Here is a 22,603-nt window from a genome sequence, read left to right on the forward strand (position 1 = left end):
AAGTCCTAGGTTCAAGTCCCATAAATAAAACCTAATTGCCTACCCCCACAAAAAATTAGAAATGAAACATGAAAATAAATAAATAAATATATCAGTAAAAAAAAAAAAAAAAGAATGACAGAGAAACTATAATTATTTACACTTGGTCAGCTGTCATACACTTTCTCAAAAAGGAAGTGAGAAAGATTTTCTTCTTTCAGGAAAATAAACTGAGAGTTGCAACTGCCACCTAGAATTTTGGAAAACTTGTGATTCATCGCGTAAGCTTTCAGCTTCCCATTAGGTTAACTACTCTGTTGGCATCTGTGGTAATATGATCATATATGATGATTTTTTGATAATTTTGATTAAATACATAGACACTGGAAGATCTATATAACTCAGTGAAACAATGTATAGGCTAAAAAATATCGTTCATCAGTACAAGAGACATTCAGTGTGCAAGACAGGCCTATGGATTTTAATGTAACAGAATAGGAAATATACAATTATATTGTTTCAGGCCCACTTTGCAAATAACTTTTGAGAAACTACAACTTGTGTAGTTTTAGTTTTGTATCAAAGAGGAACATTCCACAATTATCTGAGGTTATTAAAAATACTATTCCTACATATGTGTGAGCCTCTTTATAGACTGCAATCAAAATAAGGGATTAAACGCAGAAGCAAACTTGAAAATCCAGTGGCCTTCTAATGAGACAGACGAGAAAGAGACCTGCAAAAATGTAAAAATGTAAAAAGCTCCACCTTCTCACTATCACGTTTATTCTGGGAAATTGTTATATTTTGTATTAAAGGGAATGGGATATTAATATTTACCTAAATTAATTTTTTAATAATTGAAGTGCTGTCAATTACAATGTGTCAATCTCGTGTACAGCACGATGTCCCAGTCTTGCATATACATGCATATATTCGTTTTCATGTTTTTTTTCCATTAAAGGTTATTACAATTTTTTTTAATTTAACAGTATTACTCCTAGTATGGAAAATATCGATAGATAATATCCTTGAGGTGTTCCTAATTTGGAAGACTATATAGATATTCTGACCAAAAACTTTGAAAATCACTGAATTAGCCCCTGGGCCAGGACTCAGTGAGACTTGGTGACGAAGAGCTCTCGGTGCAGAAGGGGAGGGATCAGGGCAAAGTCCCAGGTTCCCGGGACGGAGTGGCTCTCGGGGGTCTCACCGAGGGCGGGGTCTGGGGCGAGAACGCTCGGTGCTGGGGGTTCCCCTTCTCCCCGAGCCTTCCAGCCTGGACACTCGTGACGCGGTCCCAGTCCTCACTCCATTTGGTGTCGGGTTTCTACAAAAGCCAATCGGTTCCCGGTTATAAAGTCCGCATGGACCAGTCCTCACTCTGCTTCTCGAAGACTCTGATGCGGATCTGGGGGTCCCGAGCCCTCCTCCTGCAGCTCTCGGGGGCCCTGGCCCTGACCGAGACCTGGGCGGGTGAGTGCGGGGTCGGGAGGGAACGGCCTCTGTGGGAGAGGAGCGAGGGGCCCGCCCCGGGGTAGCAAGCGCAGGACCCCCCGGAGAAAGTGCGACGTCTCCGCCCCCTGCCCAGACCCGTCACCCCACCTCCCGCCCGCCCTCTCCTCTCTCCCACCCCGAGGTCCTGGCTCTTTTTCGAACTGCCACCACTTTTCCGTCTAGCGAGCCCCTTCATCCAAGCCCCCCTGTAGCCCCTTCAACATCAGATCCTGGGACCCGCGCCCGGAGGAGGGTCGGGCAGGGCTTCACCCCCACCTCGCCCCCAGGTTCCCACTCCATGAGGTATTTCGAAACGGGGGTGTCCCGGCCTGGCCTCGGGGAGCCCTGGTACGTGGAAGTCGGCTACGTGGATGACACGCAGTTCGTGCGGTTCGATAGTGACGCCCCGAATCCGAGGATGGAGCCGCGGGCGCGGTGGGTGTAGCAGGAGGGGCGGGCGTATTGGGATCGGGAGACACGGAGAAGCAAGGAGAACGCACACATTTTTCCGTGAGCCTGAACACCCTGCGCGGCTGCTACAACCACAGCGAGGCCGGTGAGCGACGCGGGCCCGGGTCCAGCTCACGACCCCCCTCCCCAGGGACGGGACGGGGTCCCCCGAGTCTCCGGGTTCGAAGGTCACCCCGACATTGCGGGGCCCGCCCGGCCCTCGACCCGGGAAGAGCCGGCGGGACTTTGACCCGGTTTCATTTTCAGTTTAGGTTTAATCACTGTGTGGGGCGGGGCGGGGTCAGGGTCTCACACCTACCAGAGGATGTACGGTGATGCAAGATTTGTTTACAACCTCCCCCCGTCCAACATTGTGACTTCAGATTCCCTGACTCCTCTTCTGCAAAGAGGGTCTGAAATTGTCTTGCCCTATTAGCATAATGTGAGGAGGTGGGGAGACTTGCCCACCCCTGCCCCCCACGGACTCCTCCTCGCACTGACTAGTATCTCCTCCCTGATGGACTCCCCTGTTCTAGCAGAGGCGCCTCTTACCAAGATAGTTGAAATGTCGAAGAGGGTACAGGGTCTGGGGTGGAAGTTGGGGTTGAGAGATGGAAAAAGATGACAATTTCAATTTGCCTGGCTATATTTGAACATTGCTATAGAGCAGTGACTCTTTGTGCCTCCCATTTCTCCCTTTTTAAATGTGTATGAAGATTATCCTGTGCCTGTCCCGCCTGTGGAGACAGATAATTCGTCTCTGTACTTCACAGGCCTTCAGTCCAGGAGGAACTGTACTTGAAGGGCTTCACTTACATAAATGCACGCCAGGAGCCTCAGCCAGACCTGGCCCTGATTTAGATGAGATTCTGGATTTTACCCTGATTCTGTAATAGAATGAGACTGGGATGGGAGGGAGTTTATTTTGCATGTGGGAGGAATGCGGATAATTAGTGTCTAGAAAATCAACTGTGATGGTTTTCAAATGTCCACATTCTGTTTGACACTCAAAAGGCAGAGACATTATCTTCTGTAGTGGCTGTGCTCTTTTGCACTCCTGCCAACAAGGAATGAGTGTTTCTGCCCTGATCTGAATGTTTGTGTTCCCTCAGAATTCGTATGTTGAAATCCTAATGCCCAATGTGATGGTATTAGGAGATGGGGCCTTCGGGAAGTACTTAAGTCTTGAGAGTGGGGCCCTAATAAGTGGGATGGGTGCCGGCAATCCTGTTCCCAGTTCCTAAGGTGTGGGTTTTTTCCACACTGCCAAGCACTTCTCTGACACCAGCCGAGGGGCCTACAGTTCTATTCACTTCTGACACTATCTACTGTCTCTACCTGGAGATCACATCAGATCCCACAGGTTAAGGGTTTAGTCTCACAAGAATATCCCCCCGACTTCAGGTGCCAATCACAAATCAAGGTTGTCACTTATGCTTCAGATTGATCGGCTATAAATCAGTGGTTCCCAGGATGCCCTCCAGATTAATTTGCTAGAGTGACTCACAGAACACAGAAAAACAGTTTGCTTACTGTTTCCCAGTTTATTATAAGAGTATGATAAAGGATACAGGTGAGCATCCAGATGGAAGAGATGCATAGGTTGAAGTATATGGGAAAAGACACCACTCTCCCAGCACCTCCATGTGTTCACCAGCCTGAAAGCTCCAAACCCCATCCTTTTGGGGTTTTATGGAGGCTTCATTACATAGGCATCATTGATTCAGCCATTGGCCATTAGCAGTTATCTACCTCCAGCCCCTCTCTCCTCCACGGAAGTCATGGAGGTGGGACTGAAAGTAAAAACCCCCTAATCACATGGTAGGTTCCTCCTGTGACCAGCCCTCATCCTTAGGGTAGCTGGGGCTTTCCAAAAGTCACCTCATTAACATAACGAAAGATACTTTTATCGCTTTCATCACTTAGGAAATTCCAAAGGTTTTAGTAACTCTGTGGCAGGAAAAGGAAGGAAGACCAAATAAATATTTCTTATTGTGAATCACAATATCATAGTGCCTTTAAAAAGAGGTTTCAGAGAGATCCCAAGCCCTTTGCATTGTGTGAGCACATAGCCAGGAAGTACCAGCCATGAGCCAGGAAGAAAGTCCTTACCCAGCCTTGCTGGTGCAGTGATCTTGGATGTCCAGCCTCCAGAACTATGAGCAGTAACTTCCTGTTTACAAACTACCCAGTTGGTGCTCTATTCTTACAGCAGCCCTAACAGACCTATAGTTCCTGTTGCTTCACATCCTCACCAGTACTTGGTATTACCAGTTTTTATTTTAATTATTCAAATAGATGTGTAATGGTATATTGCTTTTTATTTGTATTTCCCTAATTACATATGATATTGAGTATCTTTCTATATGCTTTTTCATGCACCATCTGTTCAGTGTCTTTAGTGAATTATCTGTTCATATTTTGCACATTTTTTAATTGACGTACAGTCAATTATGGTGTGTCAATTTCTGGTGTACAGCATAATGTCTCAGTCTTGCATATACATACATATATTCGTTTTCATAGATTCTGCACATTTTTAAATTATCCATTTTCTTATTGTTGAGTTTTAAGGGTTCTTTGTATATTCCAGATGCAAGTCTTCTATCAGATATTGCAAATATTTTCTCCAAGTCTGTGGCCTGAGCTCTTTTACTGATAAAACAACATACACCAATGACTAAATATAAGCATAGATTTGTATTTTACTAAAAAGACTAGTATTTTTCAGGGAAGAGAATAACTGGTTTCTGGGTAAATAACCTAGGCGACTGGGGGATAGCAGTTGGGGAGATGTGACGTGTGTGTGTGTTTGTGTCTGTGTGTGTGTTGCCTTCAGCATCATTTTAATTTTCTTGTGTGTGCATCAAAAAATGCTTTCAAAACTAAGTTACATTAAAATCCTTTAAACTCGTATTAGGATCCTTTATACCTGACAGATCATGTCCAAATCGTGTTAAAACTCGTATTCTGATCCTCTATTCTAGGACCAATGTTTTTTTAAGGCTTTTTTTTAGAGCAGTATTAGCTTCACAACAAAATTGAGATTGAGAGGAAGACACAGAGATTTCCATTTACCCCCTGCCCCCCTCCTACATGCATAACCGCCCCATTTATCAACATCCCCCACAGAGTGGTACATTTGTTATAATGGGTAAACTTACACTGACACATCATAATGTCGACTGAAATAAATGCACAACCTAAAAATTGAGAGTTATGTTTTATTTGGCGGGAGGACTCAAGCCAGGATGACAGCCTCTCAGATCACTCTGAGAAACTGCCCCGAAGAGGTAGGGAGAAGCCAGGATATATAAGAGTTTTACAACAAAAACCAGGTAGTTGGAACATCAAAAGATTACTTGTTGACTGAAGAAAACCAGACAGCTCAAGTTAAATAATTTAGCACTTTTCTATGTATGGGAGGGAGCAAACATTTGGGCTCATTGAAATCATTCCTTTGACAAGCAACTAGCTATCTAGGGCCAGTATCCTGTCCTTTCTTGTTCTGAGTCCCCCAGAGTGCTCCACTGTGGGTGGCTGCAGAGGCCGGGCTGCAGGCTTGTCTCCACTCAGGGGTTGGTGGCAGCAGCTGATGACTTGATGGCTCCAGCATTCTTTGTTTACTGATATGGTTTGCAGTATTTTTCATTCACAATAATCACTCAAAGTCCAAAGTTAGCTTGTTTACCTCTTGGTGGTGTACATTCTATGGGTTTGAACAAATGTATAATACACGTATCCATCATTATACTATACAGCGTTTCTTTACCGCCCTAAAAATCCTCTGTGCTCCTCCTATTCATTCCTCCCCTCTCCCTAACCTCTGGCAAAAACTGAACTCTACAGTCTCCATAGTTTTGCCTTTTCCAGAATGTCATATAGTTAGAATCGTACAGGACGTAGCCTTTTCAGATCGATTTCTTTTACTTAATAATAAGCATTTAAGTTTCCTCCATGTCTTTTCAAGGCTTCATAGCTCATTTCTTTTTAGCGCTGAAAGTATCCCATTGTCTAATATACCACAGTCTATTTATTCACCTACTGAAGGACATCTTGATTGCTTCCAGGTTCTGGCAGTTTTTAATAAAGCTGCTATAAACATCTGTGTGTAGGCTTTTGTGTGGACCTGGGTTTTCAACTCCTTTGGCGAAGTACCAAGGAGGGCAATTGCTGGATCGTATGGCAGGTTTTGTAACAAACCACCAAAATGTCTTCCAAAGAAGCTATACCATTTTGCATTCCCACCAGCAATGAGTAAGAATTCCTGTGGTCCACATCCTCACCAGCATTTGGTGTTGTCAGTTTTCTGAATTTTGGCCATTCTAATTAAGTGTTTAGTGGTTATCTCGTTGTTTTAATTCACGTTTCCCTGACGACTTAAGTTGTGGAGCTTCTTTTCATATGCTTGTTTGCCGCATCTGCATATTTTCTTTGTAAGGTGTCTGCTAAGGTCTTTTGCCCGTTTTTTAATGGGTGTTTTATTGTCGTTGAGTTTTGGGAATTCTTTGTGTATTTTTTTAATTGAAGTATAGTTGATTTACAATGTTGTATTTGTTTCTGGTATACAGCGAATACCACACATATATATATACACATACATACTCCTTTTCATATTATTTTTCACTATAGGCAATTACAAGGTATTGAATATAGTTCCCTGTGCTATACAGTAGGACCTTGTTGTTCATCTATTTTATATATAGTAGTTAGTATCTGCAAATCCCAAACACCCAATTTATCCCTCCTTCCCTTTCCCCTCTGGTAACCAGAAGTTTGTTTTCTATGTGAGTCTGTTTCTGTTTTGTAGATAAGTTCATTAGTGTCTTCTTTTTTTCTTTTTTTAGATTCCACATATAAGTGACATCACATGGTATTTTTGTTTCTTTTTCTGGCTTACTTCACTTAGTATTACAATCTCCAAGTCCATCCATTTTGAGGCATAAAGCATTATTCTTATAGCTGAATAGTAGTCTGTTGTATACATATACTACAACTTCTTTATTCAGTCATCTGTTGATGGACATTTAGGTTGCTTCCGTATCTTAGCTATGGTAAATAGTGCTGCTATGAACATTGGGGTGCATGTATCTTTTCAAATTAGAGTTTTCTCCAGATATACGCCAGACATATTAAGTGTTCCTCTATTCACAGATACCATCATTATATTGATAACAGCATTTAGATAAGTTACACTACCTTGCTTATATAAATCACAATTCAGGAAACATCCTTGAACACATATTTTTCAGAACATGTGTGATTATCTTAGTATAAATTCTTTAAGGATTTAGTTATTTCTGCATCAAAATATAAGCACACATTTAAATTGTTGAGATGATTTGCAAAAGTGCCCTTTAGAAATTTTATACTACTTAGCTTTATTTCAAAGCTGAAAGAAAGCCTGTTTATTAAAATTTAATATAGTCATTAATCCTATTATTTTTCCTAAAATTTCTATACCTCAGGATAGTGATGAACAAAAGACTCTGGACTTTAGACACCTTCCTTTGAGTGGTTAAGAATGTCAGCTTTGTACATAAAAAGCAAACTATGGTCACCAAAGAGGAAAGGCAGACGGATGGATAAATTAGGAGTTTGGGATTAACAGATACACACTACCACATATAAAATAGATAAACAACAAGGACCTACTGTATAGCTCAAGGAACTGTATTCAATTTCTTGTAACAAGCTATAATGGAAAAGAATCTGAAAAATATATATATATATAATATGTATGTCTGTGTATAACTGAATCACTTTGCTATACACCTGAAACTAACATTGTAAGTCAACTACACTTCAATAAAAATAAAATTTTTTAAAAAGTCAGCTTTGTGCTTAGCACACTTAAAAATAATCTTATATAATCTTTCAGATTCATTAATATTTAGACCATGTCTAGGGAATCTAATATTCAATTATTAAATTAAATATTCTATTTACTGTTTACTTTGTAACCCTATAATATTGTAAGAGTAAACACAAATTAATAAAGTTGGTAAGAAGAGAGGAAAAAAGAAATTTTGATTCCAGTTTTCAATCCTATCAAGCTTTATAACCAGTATATTTTCCCTGTACTGGCAAGATCCTCATTAATCACTTTCATCTTTGCCAAGCTGGTAGATTTTAATTTTTATTCCATTTCTTATTCCACATTCTCATTTTTGTTCACATTTGTTGCTAATTTATTTGTTTGACATTTAACCTATGTGTCAAAGAATTTACAAAAATAATTGCACATGTTAAAGGAGCAGCTTGGAGCAAGAGATGTGTAAATACAAGTGAGCAAGAGACAATATGACTGAGAACCACAAGAAACAGTAGGTAGTACAAAGAGGCTCCTAAAACTTCAACAGTGTAGATATGAAACATAGAAAATAAGACAACCTGGACTATTTTGCATAAACAGAAAAGTGACGAGCCTGAAAATGCCGTGATGGAGTAGCGAGGATCAGATTTACTCTCCTGACTTAAACAGCCACAAATTCAGATAAATATATGAAACCACGGTGTTCAGACCTTGGACATCAGGCACCACAAGAATTGTGACTTCTAAAAGAAGGGAAACAAAAGCAGTGAGGCCTGCAATTGTCCAGCTTCCTTCCTGAAGAGCGTTTCCAGGACACGGTGAGGGGAAGAGGGAGCTCTAATGGCCCCGTCATCTCACTGAGTTAAGGGGACAGAGCCGTGAATTGTGGAGGCCAGGCCTGCCAGAATGTGCAAAATGAAGGCTCATGGAGAGGAATGCAGAACAGAAAAAGCACTGCAAGTCTGCAGAGAGTTCCCCTCAAGTCTTTAGCTCATCAGTGCATGCACGTAGGGAAACTACCCAAGGACAGGGGGAAGAACAATCCAGAAGTATAACAGAGACAGTACATAGTGTTCCACAGGACTAGGAATAGTCCCCGTTCCCAGCCAGTCTGGAAAGCTTCATAATTTTCTGGGCATTGGATAGAATATTCAGAAAGATCTTTTGTCTGTTTTTGGGAATAATTATCCCTGGACTAAATACTTTTCAGTTTTACCTAGCAAATATTAAAAGTAAGGCCCAGAAAGATCAGTCTGTTTTTCAGTAACTTCATTTGTCCTAGAAATAAAAACTGAAAAAAAATTATGGAATGCAAATGTATCTGCCTTCTAACCGGGTAAAATCATAATCTCTGGCATCAAATTAAAAATAACCAGGTATACAAGATAATACAACTTGTAAGAAAGAGAAAAGCAATCAATCTAACCCAGAACTGACACACACAAATGTCAGAATTAGCAATGACATTAAAAGTTACCATAAATGTATTCCTTATGTTCAAAAATTTTTATCTAAGAGACATGAAATAAAAGACCACAAACTTCTAAAGATGAAAATGTCTAAGAAAAATGAACTGCATGTGTATTGGTAGATCAGTAGATTGTGCTGGATGTGTAATGGTAGATTTGATAGTGCAGAAGACAAGATCAGTGACCTTGAAGACATTAAAATAGAAACTTTCCAAAATTATATGAAGTAATCATTATTACTTCATATTAGATTATGTATTATTAGATGTGTAACATATGTTCAAGCAAGATTACCTATAATAGCCAAAAAATAGAAATGACCCAAATGTCCATGAGCAGGTGAATGAATAAATAAAAGGTGATATATCCACACCATGCAATATTATTCGGCCATGGAAAGGAATGAAGTACAGATTCATGCTATAATGGGAATGAACTTTTATTTTAAAATATTTTGCTACGTGAAAGCAATCAATCACAAAAGACCATACACTGTATTATTCCATTTATTTGAAGGGTCCATAATAAGTAAATCTATAGAGACAGAAAGTAGTGGTTGTCCAGGGCTCAGGGAATGTTGGAGGGAAATGGGGGTGACTGCTTAGAAATAATGGATATGTGGTGGTGGAAATGTTCCCCAAAAATGTTTCTGGAGTGATGAGAATGTTCTAAAATTGATATGGTGATTATTGCACAGCTCTGTGAATGTAATTTAAAAAACATTGAGTTTAAATGATTGAATATTATATGTGAGTTATATCTCAATAAACTGTTCTAACAAAAGTGATGGCTCACATTTAATGAAGTAAAGATGCCAGAACTGCCATGGTGATCATAAAGAGATCAAAAGGCTCAGAGAAGTGGGCATGCCAGTCTGAATCTACTCTAAAAACCGGAAAACACACAAGGTGACTATTTTGGAAGAAGCCAAGGGATACTCTGTTTATCAGGCAATAAGGAATGAGCAAGTAAGTGCCATATCAACCTCATTGTGTCTGTCCTTGGTAAGCTAGGGCTGACTTGAGGAGATTCCAGAACCTGGCTCCTGAGCATCAATGGGGATATTAGGATCCCAGAAAGCCAGAGGACAGGTGACAGCAAGGTAGAAGCAAAGTGTACAGAATTGCCAAAATAGCCAGCAATGTAAGAATTTAAGCCAGACAGTTCTGATTGCAAGGAATTTATGGAAATAGGTAATAGGCCATTGTACTCGTAGGGGCAAGATAGATGGGCAGCCTACAAGAGTGTTGCTTAACATTTTAACTGATAGATGAAGAACTGAGATTAATGGCTCCACTAGAAACTTCTGATTCCTTGACCAGTTTCCAGACCTGAGCCAGACTTTAGACCAAGGATCCATTAATTAAAGGAGCATCCATGTTCCCTGTTGAAGTTTCCCGCAACACTATGGCAAGTGTGTAAGTAGTAATCCCCCAAAGGAAGGAATCAATGGCCACTTATTCATACACTGAAGGAAGAAAATACCCAGATCTTTGCTAGATCTGTTAGACACAGGGTCCAATTAGATACTAATTATTGGGAGACCAAAGCACCATCATGGACTCCCATCAGAGGAGAGACATGGGAACCAGGAAATAATTTGTGTCCTATCTCAGGTCCACCCATATCTCAGTGGGTTCCCTGGGTCCACACATGCACTTAGTGATCATTTCCTCAGTTTCCAAATATGTAATTGGAATGGATGTGTTTAACCAGAATCCTCACATTATTTCTCTGACCTGGGGAGTAAAAGTCAGTAGTAAAATAGGCCAAGTGGAAGCCCATGAAATAGCCTTCTAACCTCAGACAGGGTAGAAAGTTAAAACAATATTGGGTGGGGGGGTGGATATAGGTCAGTGGTAGAGTGCATGCTTAGCATGCACAAGGTCCTGAGTTCAATCCCCAGTAACTCCAATAAAATAAAATTTTTAAAAAATGAATTACCTCTCCCCTCCCAAAGTAAATAACAATTTAAAAATTAATTAATTAATTTTAAAAAAACATCAAGGGTAATGAAAGCAATTAATATCACTTCAACTACATAAAGAATGCAGGGGTGGAGGGTGGTCTCAACATATTGAGTTAATTTGCCAGTCTGGTTCTTGCAAAAATTGGATGAATCACGGTAGGCAATAGTGTACTACCAGAAATTTAACTCAAATTAGCCTAATTGCAGTAGATATGCTGAATGTGATATATTTAATAGAGCAGATTTATACAGTTTCTGGTAAATGGTATAAGACTACTGAATACCTAAAAGGTATCTTTTCTTTTTTTTTCCATCGGAAGGAAGTACTTAGGTTTATTTATTTATTTATTTTTAGTGGGGGTACTAGGGTTTGAACCCAGGACCCCGTGCATGCTAAGCATGCACTCTACCACTGAGCTACACCCTCCCCTCCTAATAGGTATTAACTCAATTTAGTTGCATAAACAAATGACTCAGATCCTCATGTCATCTACCACTGTCCTGCCTTTATCTTTTCCTCAATTCCCACATATGACCTAATGGGGAGTTCCTATGACCAGCTGACATAAGAGGGGAAAACCTGAGCTTGGTTCACAAATCTGGTAGCTCTATGTTGGTATGAGCCAAAAATGGACCATTGTTATGCTGCACCGTAGCCCCACTCAGGGATGATCAGAGACAGTGCTGAGGGACCTTCCTTCCAATGGTCAGAATGTCAGGTGGTGCTCCCACTCAACCACTTCTTGTAGAGACAAAAGTAGCCTGAGGTAAGAATATGCACAAACTCAGGCAGTGACAGTGGCTTAACTGGGAGGGGCCTGGGAGGGACCTGGAAGGAGCAAGATTGGAAGATAGGGACAAGAATATCTGGGAAGAGGCGTGTGGTAGACACAAAGTGTTAGGATAATTGTTATCACATGGTAATGCCCATCAAAAAGTATCCACTATGCAAGAGACACTAACCAATCAAGTGCACAGGATGACAGCCAGTAGGCATTAGTCAGCCTCTGTCCTTGGCCACCCCAGTGCTTGCATGACAAGCTATGAAAGGACCATCCACGGTTGTAGAGAGGCATAGGTCTAACAGTATGGGCTCCCTTTCACCAAGGCTGATAAAGTTACAGCCACAAGTGAACATCTGATCTTCCAGCAATAAGGTTCTCACGGCTTCCATTCATTTCTTGCAAAATTTAAGAATCTTCCTCTCCTTTAATTAACCCACCAACCCCACCTCATGGCAAGAATTACAAAAATCAAATTCACATCTAGATTCCTATTTTCAGTAAGGAGTAAGAAGCTGCAATTCAGTGCAACAAGAGGTTAAGACAGGGATGGAGATGGCCCTGCTCTGCCTCTGCTGGAACAGGAAAGTGGATCAGGGATGAGAACACAGGTCAGAGTGGCGAGGGGTCTTTGGGGGCAGGGATGGGTGGTCTCCCCACCTCCTCACATTATGCTAATGGGAACACAGACACTTAGATACCAGTTGCAGAAAGAGAAGTTGGAGATCTGAAGTCACAAAGGAGGGAGGTGGGGCATGAACAAATCTTGCATCATTCAGTCCCACACAAACCATTCTTTCTGACTGTGAAATAAAATAATCATGGACAAATTCAGGTCAATCACAGCAAGGGGTCAATTCTAAACAGCCCGTCATGTGCTCAAAATGTCCTACTCAAAGAATCGCCATAACATAGTGTGTCCCCTCTGCCTTGACCTCTCTCCCACTTTGGGCCATTTAGGGTCTCACTTTTAGGATCAGTGAGAGACCATCAGAGCCCAGAGCACTGTCACTGCCTGGGGGAGAAAAAAACAGGACCTGGCCAGAGCCCAGAGGGGATGTGGCTAAAGACGGACTCACTGGGTGGGTGAGCTTCCCCAGAGGCTCCCATCTGCACTATCCCAAGGATTTCAGGGCTCACCCTCTGCCTCCACTCCTGTTCCATACTTACAGCCTGAGCGTAGATCTTTCTTTTTCTTATGGAAAGATAGCCTCCTTTAAGAAGCCAGGGAGAAAGCAGGTCATGAGGCCGTAAAGAAACCCCCTAGTCTTGGACCCCAGGGAAGTCTCCAGAACTGTGACTGCAAACCCAGGGCAGGATCCAGAAACATGAAGAATGCAGGTGTGCAGGGACTGGACCAACCACCCCCTGGAGGTCTGTCCTCATTAGTGACTTTCCCTGACCTTTGACTGCTGAAGATCACATCCCCATCATCAGATCCACTGTGTTGATATTGCATTTTCACATGTGCCTTACAAAGAATAAGTGCAAGCAAAAGGCCCCAGACTTGTAAGCATATGCACTAGGTGGTGCTTCCCAGTAACAAGGCAGGCAAATTTCTACCTGGGCTTGAAACCCCACTAAGTGAGACAAGAAAACTCAGATCCCCCCCACCTTCCCTACCTGAGCACCTCTTCCTCCGGATCACAACTCCCGCCACCACAGCTCCAGTGACCACGAAGAGAACCAGGCCAAAAATGATGCCCATGATGGGCTGAGGAGGTGGCTCTGCAAAGAGAAGGGAAGGAGCCCTGACCTCAGGCTTGGGTCCTGGCCTTGCTGAAGGTCTCCAGAAGGGCTTCTGCTTTACCTGAGAAGAAGCTCCACCCCCGTTTCCCCCCTCACCCCATCTCAGGCTGAGGGGCTCCTGAAGTCCCTCATGCTGCACATGGCATGTGTATCTCTGCTCCTCTCCAGGAGGCACCACCAAGGCCGCCCACTTCTGGAAGGTCCCGTCCCCCGCAGGCCTGGTCTCCACGAGCTCCGTGTCCTGGGCCTGGTCCTCCCCATCACGCTGCCAGGTCAGTGAGATCTCCGCAGGGTAGAAGCCCAGGGCCCAGCACCTCAGGGTGGCCTCACGGTCAGAGATGGGGTGGTGGGTCATGTGTGTCCTGGGAGGCTCTGTGGTAGACAAAGCAGGGAGGGCTCAGACAAGGGCTTGCTGAGGGGCATCAACTCCAAAGACCAAGACACCCATATCCCCTGATGGTCTGACTGCTAACCAGGAGGAGGCAGGAACTGTCTCCTATCAAGGGTAGAGGGACCCACACTAAGCTAAGCCAAGCCAGGTTCCAGACAGGGGTGTGGGAACTCAGTCTAACATTCTTCTTCAAAATAAGAGCCTCTTCAAACATGCTCCACCCTTTTATCAAGCCACTGGTCAGTGTTTCTAGACACACGCAGGAGTGTATCTAGTAAGAAAGTGCCAAAAGTGTAAAAAATCGCCAAGATTCTATGAAGTAGCTCTATGCCTTCCTGAGAGCAGTTTCCTAGCCTAATAAGAATGGGTGGAGGGTGGGTATAGATCAGGGGTAGAATGTGTGTTTAGCATGAACAAGGTCCTGGGTTCAATCCCCAGTACCTCTATTTAAAATAAATAAATAAATCTAATTACTCACCCTCCCCCCAAAAAATCCCAACCAACCAAACAACAACAAAACAAATAAAAGTCTCTTTAAAAAAAGAAAAAAAGAATGGGTGGGTCTGATGGCACTGCCCGGGAGACTCAAGATGGGAAGCTCCCAAATCCATACCTCTGGCTTATAGGGATGTCACCATCAGCGCATTGGCCCCGCCCATCCCACATAAATATGTTACCCCGTTGTGCTAGGTCAGTTCTGGGGTAGGCCCCCTCACCCACACTCTGGAGAGAGAATTGGCCCAAGCTGGGGATGGGGGAGGGCTGAGTGGGTGGGCTGCGGGAGGTCATTACCAGTGCGGTTCAAGCTCTCCCCTCCAAATTTCAAGTATCTCCTCAGCCACAGGACACACTCCTTCTCCAAGTAGTTCTTGTCTCTCTCTATGAAGTTCCCACTGGCCTCCCATTTTTGTTTGGTGTATTGAGCAATGAATGTGGCTGCGGTGTATTGCAGAGAGTCCGTATCCAGGCTCAAGTAGTCGTCACCATCATAGCCATACTGCCAGTGCCCTGTGGTCCTGCCGTCCTCATGGAGCTCACAGCCGTAGGCGAACTGGAGGGTGTGGGGACCTGCTCACACCAAGGATCAAACAGTGTCAGTTAGGCAGAGCGGGCCTCCAAGGCCTCTCCCATCCATGGTTCCAGCTCCCTCCACTAACACTTCCCATTTTTTCTCTTCTCCTTAGAGGACATTCACATTCTGTAGACAAACTAGCTTTGTCCTGATACCGATGTCTTTAACTTGCTATCAGCTCTGCAGTGGGGAATGGTCTATGGTTAGTTCTAAGTATTAAAAGAGCCTTGGATGGGGACTTACAGATTTGGGCTTTGCCATGAACTGTGTAATTTGGGCCAGTTATTCAACCTCCACAGATCTACATTTATCTTGAGTAAATGGAGGCTTAGATTATGAACTTACAGGTCTCTTCTGTGCTCAGAGTCTCAGATTCTAAGTGCAAGTTCCTGAAAACAGAATCACACTACACAGCATTAACGCAAGAGGGCACAAAGTGCTGAGTGCAGTTTTCCCTGAGTGCTATGGGCTGAATTCTATCCCTCCAATATTCAGATGTTGAAGCCCTAATCTTCAATGTAACTATATTTGGAGATTTTAGGAGGTAATTAAGGTTAAATGAGGTCACGAGAGTGGAGCCCCAATCCAACAGGGATTAGGGAGAAAGGGAGATCTCACTTACTCCATGTGCACTTACCAAGGAAAACGAGAATGTGGCTGACTGCAAGCCAGGAAGGGAGCCCTCACCAGAAAGTGACCCTGCTGAACCTTAATCTTGGACTTACCAGCCTCTAGAACTGTCAGAAAAGAAACTTCTGTTACTTAAACCATGCAGTGTCTGGTGTTTTGTTATGGCAGCCCGACAGACTAATAAACCATGAGGTACTAGAGGATGCAAATAACATCAACAAGCTCAAACTTCTGAAAAATTTCTCATATGAATTTCAAAGTCAAATATGACTAACCCGGAGATCACTCCAGCCTGGATTCATCACACCCTCCCCTTGGTTCCCACAGTCTCCCAGCTCAAGCTCCTAGTCCGATACTTACATACTCTACCAAACTTAATTGTGTATCATCACTCTCTTATGCTGTGAGCCCTTAGAAGGCAGGGACTACATCGGTGCCTGTAACATACTATCCAGCAAACCCTTGTCAAAATCATGCTCCTAGAAAGATCAACGGGCAAAAGCTGAGCAACCTCAGTGTTCAGCTTCAACTGTACCTCTCACTGATTTTGGCCTTCAAGGCCCTTTACAGGCTTGTTTCAACAGGGCTAAACTCTCAAGAGCCATTACCTAGAAATGATTAAACTTCAGTCTATCCCCTGAACTCACTCTGCTGAATCCCACCCCATACCTTGCTGCACCCTAATTTCCTACCACTTACAACACCTTTTATTTTCTTTGTAGACCTAAGGCAGACGCCTCCATCAGGGTCTATATAAAGTTCCACCTCATTCATGAAACTCTGACCACTGGGGTGTCTTGCCTAGAAACCGCAGTCAACCATTTCTCTGCTTCTCACTTGGTATTTAAGGAGGTTCTTGTCTTTGACATCGCTGGGTATGCATCAAAGGGTCAGTAAAGTTTTCACAGACATATGAGTACCTTCCCATATTAATTGTAAGCTCTTTGAAGACAAACACCAGGTTATATGTTTCTGGTTGCCCACCTCCAGCACCCAAAAGACATATACTAAGCATATATCCATGACCTAGTAAATCTACTTAATTAATCTGTGTATTAATTATCAATTAATATCAAACAGACTCTACACCATTGTGACCAGACTAGCCAGCTTTCCTTCTCCAGTGATAACTTGTACACATTCTCCTGCTGCAGCCTGACCCATGGGAATTCTTGTCAAGAGGGTCTTTCACCCCTGAGGCTTGGGGTGAAGTGCTGAGCACTGCTTCCCCCTGCTTCTCCCAGGCACCTACCTGCTTGCTTTTGTGGGAGTGCTGTGTTCAGACCATCCTCCATGGTTTTGTTGTAATATTGCTGCAAATTCCTCAGATTTAAGTGGAAAATCTTCATCCGACTGTTGAAGATCTTAGTCTCATCATCAAAGTAACTTGGCTCTTCCGTCAACCACTGAACACAAGATTTTGCCTTCATTTCCTTACTGTCATAGCGAATGAAGGGCTGGTCGTCCACAAAGCCCAAAGCAGTAAATGCAGGTTTTCCTAGAACTGGCTCAGACATAGCCGAGTAGAAATACTGCAGAGAGTGTGATCCTGAGGTAAGAACAAGAGACAGTGGATCAGAGCAAGTTCCAGTATTTATTGAGTGAGGATCTAAAGAATGAGTATGTGTGTGTGTGTCCAATAGGAGACACAAGGCACACAACATCAAACAGTGAAAGGACAATTACAACCTATCTCATAAGTGAATTCAAATCCCACACAGAGTACGCACTGAGAGAATTTGAAGAAATAAGTATCTATACAGACACATATGTATAAATACATAAATATATATGTACATACATATAAATATATATGCATATATATTTACATATATACAGAGTAAGAGGTTTTAGCTCATGTAATTCTTGAGGGCTGGCAAGTCTAAAATCTAGGGGAAGATTCAGTGTTGCAGCTGTGCCCAAAGGTAGTCTGGAGGCAGAGTTCCCTCTTCCTCAGGAGACCTCAGTCTTCCTCTTAAGGCCTTCAACTGATTAGACAAGGTCCACCCACATTATCATCTAGGGTAATCCACTTTATTCAAAGTCTACTGATTTAAATGTTAATCTCAATTAAAAAATAACTTCATAGCAAAATCTAAACTGGTGTTTGACCAACTATCTAGATGCCATCACCTAGCCTAGCTGACACATAAGATTGACTATCACAACTGGATAGAGAAGTAGTGGTATATTTATACAATGGAATACTACTCAGCCATATAAAAGAAAACAATGCCATTTTCAGCAACATGGATGGACCTGAAGATAGTTATTCTAAGTGAAGTAAACCAGAAAGAGAAAAACACCATATGATAACACTTATATCTGGCACCTAAAAAAAAAAAAAAAAAGACACAACTGAACTTATTTACAAAACAGAAACAGACTCACATAGAAAACAAATTTATGGCTACTGGAGGGGAAAGGGGGTGAGAAGGGATAAATTGGGAGTTCAAGATTTGCAGATAATAACTACTATATATAAAATAGGTTAAAAAAGTTTCTACTGTATATCACAGGGAACTATGTTCAATATCTTGTAGTAACCTATAATGAAAATGAATATGAAAAGGAGTATATGTATGTATATGTATGATTGAAACATTATGCTGCATAACAGAAATTGATGCAACATTGCAAACTGACTATAATTCAGTAAAAAAAAAAAAAAAAAAAAAAAAAAGGTAAAAGCCCTTGAGAGGAAATAAAAAAGATTGACCATTACAAGTACTTAGCACAAATATATAATTATATAGTACATATATTATATATATATACACACAATATGTATATAAGAGAGAAGTGTACAATCCATGTACCTTAGAAAGGTACTAGGAATATAAATGCATGTCTAGCAGATATAAAATATAGACAACACAAATGTCCCATTATAATATCCAAGAGAGAACCATTGTTAACTATTTGTTCTATATTTCCCCTTTTTCCCCCCCATTCATACATTAGTAAAGATGGATGGAAGGGATGTTTGAAATAAATGTTTCTTCCAATTCAGATTGTTCTATAACTTTTATTTTTTATTTACCATGTGGATATATTTTCATGGCCATATAGGTAGACATTTTTTTTTTAATGACAAGTGTGGTATTTCACTGTAGGTACATAGCTTATTTCATTTAACTATTTCAGTACTTTTTTCCCAATAATTCACTGATATACATAATGCCTCAAAAGTATTCTTGTACTTATTTCTCTGTATACTAGGGAAAGTGTTCTAGGAATTTCTAATTTAAGTGGAAATGTTGAACCAAAGATTATGAATAGTTTGAATATTAACAGGTAGTACCAGACAAAACATTGTAAAATGACTATAACTCAATAAAAAAAATTTTTTAATAAATAAATAAATAAATAAATAAAAACAGGTAGTACCAAAGTGCTTCACAAAAACGTCATCAGCTCATACCCACATCAACAGGAGAGACTGAAATATATCCAGTTTTTTGTTTGTTTGTTTGGGCTTCACTCAATAGATTATTTAGTAAGTAAATTTCACTCAATAGATTATTTTAAAAGTCAACAAAAATTTGGGAGGGCCTTTTCTTCAGAATTAAAGTGTGATTTTTTTTTTTTTAGGTACAGTTGCTTCACAATATTGTGTTAGTTTCAGGTGTACAGCACAGTGATTCACTATTTTTGCAGATTATATTCCGTAACAGGTTATTACAAGACAATAGCTATAATTCCCTATGCTATACAGTAAATTCTTGCCGCTAATCTACTTTATATATAGTAGTTAGTATCTGTTAATCTCATACTCCTTATTTGTCCTTCCCCGCTTCCCTCTCCTATTTGGTAATCTCAAATTTTATTTCTATGTCTGTGAGTCTGTTTCTGTCTTGTATATACACTCATTTGTGTTATTTTTTTAGATTCCACATTAAGTGATGTCATATAGCATTTGTCTTCTCTGTCTGTCTTATTTCACTAAGCATAATATTTTCTAGGTCCATCCATGTTGCTGCAAATGGCAGTTGAAATATATATAGGTTTTGGGGTTTTTTTTAATGGAGGTACTGGGGATAGAACCCAGAACCTCATGCATGCTAAGCCTGCACTCTACCACTAGTACCTTCTCCCCTGAAATATAGTTTTAATTTATTTCTGTTATAGAGAGACAATATAATTTCATGTTTATTGGCCAACTGAATTTATTCTTCTGTAAATTACTTATTCATATCACTTACATGCTAGTAACAGCATTGCTTTTCTTTTTTAAGAAGACCCTCTCCACTTCTACCCTTGACGTGGGATCCTCATTTGATAAACAAGTCCCTCTCACTGTGAACTGTGACTTTGACCACACCAGATCTAAACCGCTGAGTCAAGTCAAGAAGTCCCTCCTGAGAACCCAGGCAGTGGATATGCAAACCAGGGGTCCCTCCGTCTGTTCTCTGCCCACCCCAACCATGGTGCTGCACTTGAAAAGGGGCTATGCTGGGAGCAAGGCCGTTAGATCTTTAGAGACACTGAATTCCAGGGAATGACTGTGGTGAGGGAGAAAAAAAACAAGAGCAAAAGAAAGATGCTAAATACAAACTTCCTTCTTCTCTATTCTCTCTAAGGCTTTCATATCCTGGGCAACTTAATCCATTCAGGCAGACAGAAAATGTACAAATATGGAAATGTTCACATCAAACTCCCATTAACCATCCTCACCAGACCAGTTAGGTTTGCAGAGAAATTAATTCTGTTTCCTGAAAATTATCTTTGTGTTGGAGCATTTCCTCTATAGTCTTTTATTTCCTTGTTTTATTTTAATTCTTTTAATAACTGTATGAAGTAGATATTTAAACTCCATGTTAGAAGTCAGAAAACTGAGGCTTTAATTAGAACCCATCTCTTTTTCTCTCTTGCTCATAAATAGGTGAGACTTTAAAAAAAAAAAAAAAGGTGTAGTGTGATCTGTGTATCATCCTCACTTCTCGGGGAAAACCAGCAGCACATTCATGCTGCCAGATATGAATGTCAAGACTTTGTTTTATTAGTTATCAGGAAACATTTTGCTCAGCAATTAAAGCCATGAGCCTGGCCTCCCATCTGGCTTTCTTGCTGCACCTCTAGACTCAACAACAGCTGCTGTCCAACTGTGCTAGGAGATCTCGAGGCTGGGGACAATGGTTGCCATCAGTCTGCATAAGGGAAAATGTAAAAATAGAAGCTGGGAATTGGGGGAAACTTTTCATAGTTAACGGATGGGATTTTCCCCAATGAGTCTTTTTTTTTTTTTTTTTTTTTTACTGTGACTTCCAGTTTTACTAACTGCTTCTAACATGATTTTCTTTTTGGATGAGTCATATTTTAACAAGTATATCAGTGAAGCACTTCTTCCATCTGAATGTAAGATGACTGTGTGGACGTGTTATCTTTTTCAGCTCTAACTGTCATTAACCAAGGATCAAAATGAACTTAAATTTAGAAAGAGACTAACACTGGATAAAGAGGTTGTGGTATATTTATACAATGGAATACTACTCTGCCATAAAAAGAATAAAATAATGCCTTTGCAGCAACATGGATGGACTTAGAGACCATCATTCTAAGTGAAGTAAGCCAGAAAGAGGAAGAAAAAATACCATATGATATAACTCATGTGCGGAATCTAAAAAAAAAAAAAAAAAGCACCCTATTAACTCATCTACAAAACAGAAACAGACTCGCAGACTTAGTAAACAATCTTATGGGGAAAGGGGGTGGGAGGGGATAAATTTGGGAGTTTGAGATTTACAAATGTTACTCACTATATATAAAAAAAGACTTTAAAAAAGGTTTCTTCTGTATAGCACAGGGAACTATGTTCGATATCTTGTAATTATCTTTAATGAAAAAAATGTGAAAATGAATATATGTATGTATATGCATTACTGGGACACTGTGCTGTACACCAGAGATTGACACATTGTAATTGACTGTACTTCAGTTTAAAAAAAATTTTTGAATTAGGGACAAAAAGAACCAGACCAACAAATGACTATATCACAAACTGTTAAAGAATAATTTTCAAAAATAATTAAGCATAATCGGTCACATTGCTCTCAATTGAATATTATATTTAATTTTGTAAGGGCAAAAATATTTTTATATTTTTAATAAATAAAAAACAGTGTTTAAAATATCTTATTTTATCTCATCTTTTTGGATTTCTGTCTTTGTAAATATTTTATAATGTGCATAATGTATTGGTACAGTGGAACATCTATATATTTTATAAATAAATACACACTTTAAACTGTAAAGAAAGATGATTTAAAACCTTGGAAACCATCGACCCCAGACTTTTGATCTGGCTATGGCTTTGCCCTTCTATGTATTCAACAAGCCTCTCTTTTCTAAGTGGCTTTTACAAAACATCTAGTTTGAGCACAGCAGGAGGACAGGAACTCAAGACTTCCGACCTCGGTCGGAGATCTGCAGGCTTTCTTTTTGTTCGCACTATATGTCCTTCTTTGACGGAGTCTGCGCAATAGTAAGCCTGCACCAAGATTCTGGAAAGCCACCCCTTGAGCTTAGATGCGCTCTGAAGTTCCATTTTGGAGTCTTCTCTGTCGGTTTGGGTTTCCCCTGCAACTCCTCGCCGCCCGCCGCCCCCAGTTCCCCACTCACGGGCGCGGGTCTCCGGCAGGAGGCTCAGGAAGAGGTACAAGAGAGCAAGGGCCCACAGCATGCCGTCGGCTGTTACCGATTGGCCCCGGGACCCCCGGGCACAACCGGGACCGGGGACCCAGAACCAGGAGAGCCAGCTCCACTTCTGCTCTTTACAGAAGAGAGGAGGGGCCTTAGAA

The 22,603-nt window shown here is 41.2% G+C and overlaps 2 protein-coding genes and 1 long non-coding RNA gene across 3 annotated transcripts; 1 reads left to right on the top strand and 2 right to left on the bottom strand.

The window, feature by feature from the left end:
• Positions 1–814: 814 nt before the first annotated feature.
• Positions 815–1,894, bottom strand: LOC135318612 (uncharacterized). The gene is made up of 2 exons (XR_010376832.1): positions 1,753–1,894; positions 815–1,309 (listed from the first exon to the last, which is right to left on the bottom strand). It is a non-coding gene; the product is annotated as an uncharacterized LOC135318612 (long non-coding RNA).
• On the top strand, positions 1,305–1,921 carry LOC135318610 (BOLA class I histocompatibility antigen, alpha chain BL3-6-like). The gene is made up of 2 exons (XM_064476280.1): positions 1,305–1,455; positions 1,764–1,921. The coding sequence occupies exons 1-2, from the start codon at positions 1,347–1,349 to the stop codon at positions 1,919–1,921; spliced, it is 267 nt and encodes an 88-aa protein (XP_064332350.1). The 5' UTR covers positions 1,305–1,346.
• Positions 1,922–5,136: 3,215 nt separating this feature from the next.
• Positions 5,137–22,603, bottom strand: LOC105087509 (BOLA class I histocompatibility antigen, alpha chain BL3-7). The gene is made up of 6 exons (XM_010978195.3): positions 22,425–22,603; positions 17,056–17,352; positions 14,894–15,169; positions 13,807–14,082; positions 13,585–13,689; positions 5,137–5,635 (listed from the first exon to the last, which is right to left on the bottom strand). Exons 1-6 carry the CDS (start codon positions 22,483–22,485, stop codon positions 5,592–5,594), a joined length of 1,059 nt encoding a protein of 352 aa, XP_010976497.1. The 5' UTR covers positions 22,486–22,603; the 3' UTR covers positions 5,137–5,591.

The sequence above is a fragment of the Camelus dromedarius genome, chromosome 19 (assembly GCF_036321535.1).
Source record: "Camelus dromedarius isolate mCamDro1 chromosome 19, mCamDro1.pat, whole genome shotgun sequence".
NCBI lineage: Eukaryota > Metazoa > Chordata > Mammalia > Artiodactyla > Camelidae > Camelus > Camelus dromedarius.